This window comes from Danaus plexippus, chromosome 2, assembly GCF_018135715.1.
Source record: "Danaus plexippus chromosome 2, MEX_DaPlex, whole genome shotgun sequence".
Lineage (NCBI taxonomy): Eukaryota > Metazoa > Arthropoda > Insecta > Lepidoptera > Nymphalidae > Danaus > Danaus plexippus.
In genome coordinates, this window is record NC_083537.1 from 1,621,482 (window position 1) to 1,623,701 (window position 2,220).

At 37.2% G+C, this 2,220-nt stretch overlaps 1 protein-coding gene across 1 annotated transcript; it reads right to left on the bottom strand.

Annotated features, from left to right (window-relative positions):
* Positions 1 to 985: 985 nt before the first annotated feature.
* LOC116765264 (cuticle protein 16.5-like) lies at positions 986 to 2,220 on the bottom strand. Its single transcript, XM_032654694.2, has 2 exons — positions 2,132 to 2,220; positions 986 to 1,920 (listed from the first exon to the last, which is right to left on the bottom strand). The coding sequence occupies exons 1-2, from the start codon at positions 2,141 to 2,143 to the stop codon at positions 1,102 to 1,104; spliced, it is 831 nt and encodes a 276-aa protein (XP_032510585.2). The 5' UTR covers positions 2,144 to 2,220; the 3' UTR covers positions 986 to 1,101.

Below are 2,220 nucleotides of genomic sequence, written 5' to 3' on the forward strand. Positions count from 1 at the left end.
CTAAAGGAGCGTGACGAAATAATGTGCTGTAAATTGATAAAAATCGTAGTACTTGATAATATTAACGAAAAATGTTGTTACATTTTTTTTTCTAACAAAACTAAGTTGTATTACTAAGTCTATATTAATATTTGATATATTCAGTTAAAGTTGCACAACAAAAATGAATATTGGGTTCTGTGTTGGGGAATTTAAACCGGAATTAGTATTAACTACTTAGTCGTTAAAAGCATGACTTAATTTAAGTTTGATTATGTTTCGATATATTTTTGCTCGTAACCTGTAACAATAAAGGACTAAACTGCGTTAAATACTTCTTGATAAATTCATATTGTTGTACGCTAATGTTCATGACAAGGTTAAGTATTTTAAACTAAATTAAATATTGATATACCTCATTTTTTCCTATATCCCAACAGCCCCTGACTCCGTGAATTGTAAAAATTTTGTGTAACTTTTATCTTTATGGATCAGGATCTAGTTAGCAGTTGAAAACTTTTTGTTTTCAATACATGTAAAGGTCTTTTTTTCCAATTTATTTTGTAGTTATTTTTTAACATAAATAACATGTAACTGTACATACAACATTTTAATACAGTAGCTAATTATTTTCTTGCATAAACACAGATATCTCCACGAAACAGTTTCTTTTATGTGGACATAAAAGGATTTATTACAAATGTTAAATTAATAAGAACCTTGTTAAAACAGTCTATTTAAGAAAAGAAAATTAATTTTAATGCTCTTATTTTCCCTAATATTCTCAGTTAAAAATCCATAGTTGAAAAAAATATTAAAAAAAATAATCGTATTGCTGTTTAATTAATTTTAAAACTCAATCCTTCACAAGGATTTTCCATTGAGTTGAGGACGAATGTAAGCTTTGGTGTTACTAGAATGATTTTTAGGTATTATGCTAAGAGCTCAAATACTAATGGTAAGTTTTTATACGCTAAACAGGTTATTAATTTATTGAAACTATTCATTTTAGATAGATACTTTATTTTAGAAACAATATGAATATGTACATTATATAAATATTTACAAGTAGTAAATTATTATCTGTTAAATATTACTTCGTATTTCGGAAGATGTTAAAATTTACCAGTAATTAAGAGGGGCGGGGTGTACGCCGTAGGCAGCATAGTATGGTGAGGGATAGGCACGGGCTGCGAGAAGACCGTGGCCGGCGGCAGAATACCACGGTGCTGCGTAAGATGCAGCATAGTAGGAAGGAGCACCATAGGCTTTAGCTAAGAGAGACGGAGCGGAGGCTGCGTAAGATACAGGGGAAGAGGCGTAAACTGCAGGAGAGGCAATTGTACGGGAAGCAAAGACTGCGGGGGCAGATGCAGCGTAAATAGCTGGAGAATGGACTGTACGGGCAGCGACAACAGCTGGTACACCTGCAGCATAGACAGCTGCTCCAGAAAGAGAGCGACTGTCAACTACTGCCGGAGCAGATGCAGCATAAACAGCAGGAGCGGCAAATGTTCGTGCAGCTACGATTGCAGGACCAGCAGCTGCAACAGCTGGAGCTGAGGCAACAACCGCTGGGGCTGAAGCTACAACGGCTGGAGCTGAGGCAACAACGGCTGGAGCTGAGGCAACAACGGCTGGAGCTGAGGCAACAACAGCTGGGGCAGCTGCAATAACTGCAGGGTCTTTGCGAACTACTGCATTGAATCCATTGACGTCATCAGCAGTATAGTCAACAGTGCGTTTTGTGCCATCTGCGTCAAGCAGTGAGTATTGTCCCTGTACATTGCCACCAACACGGGTCTCAACTTGGCTCTTAAAGTCACCGGTGTAAGGGTCAGCGACGTCGTAAGCGAAGCTCGTGTAGTCGGCGTCTGCTCGCGCAACTGGTACCACTGAGCAGTGAGCCACAGCGGCCACGGCGGCGAGTACTACAACCAACTGAAAACAAGTACGTGCAATATTAAAAATAGCTTTACATATTATATTTGAAGACACTGTAATTTTTACGATAGCTTTTATTTGGTAACTTCCTAGATTTTTGTTTGATGAAAGATAAACATCACACAATACTTCTTAATACACATAACACTTTGCAAATCACTTTTAGTCAATATTAAAAAATTTAATTCTCTAAAACAATTTATTTTACCTTAGCTGCCATTGCTGTTTAGACGCGAGAATCTCGTACAATGAGTACAGAGTTACCAGACAAGAGCTTTTATATGGATCGCACATACG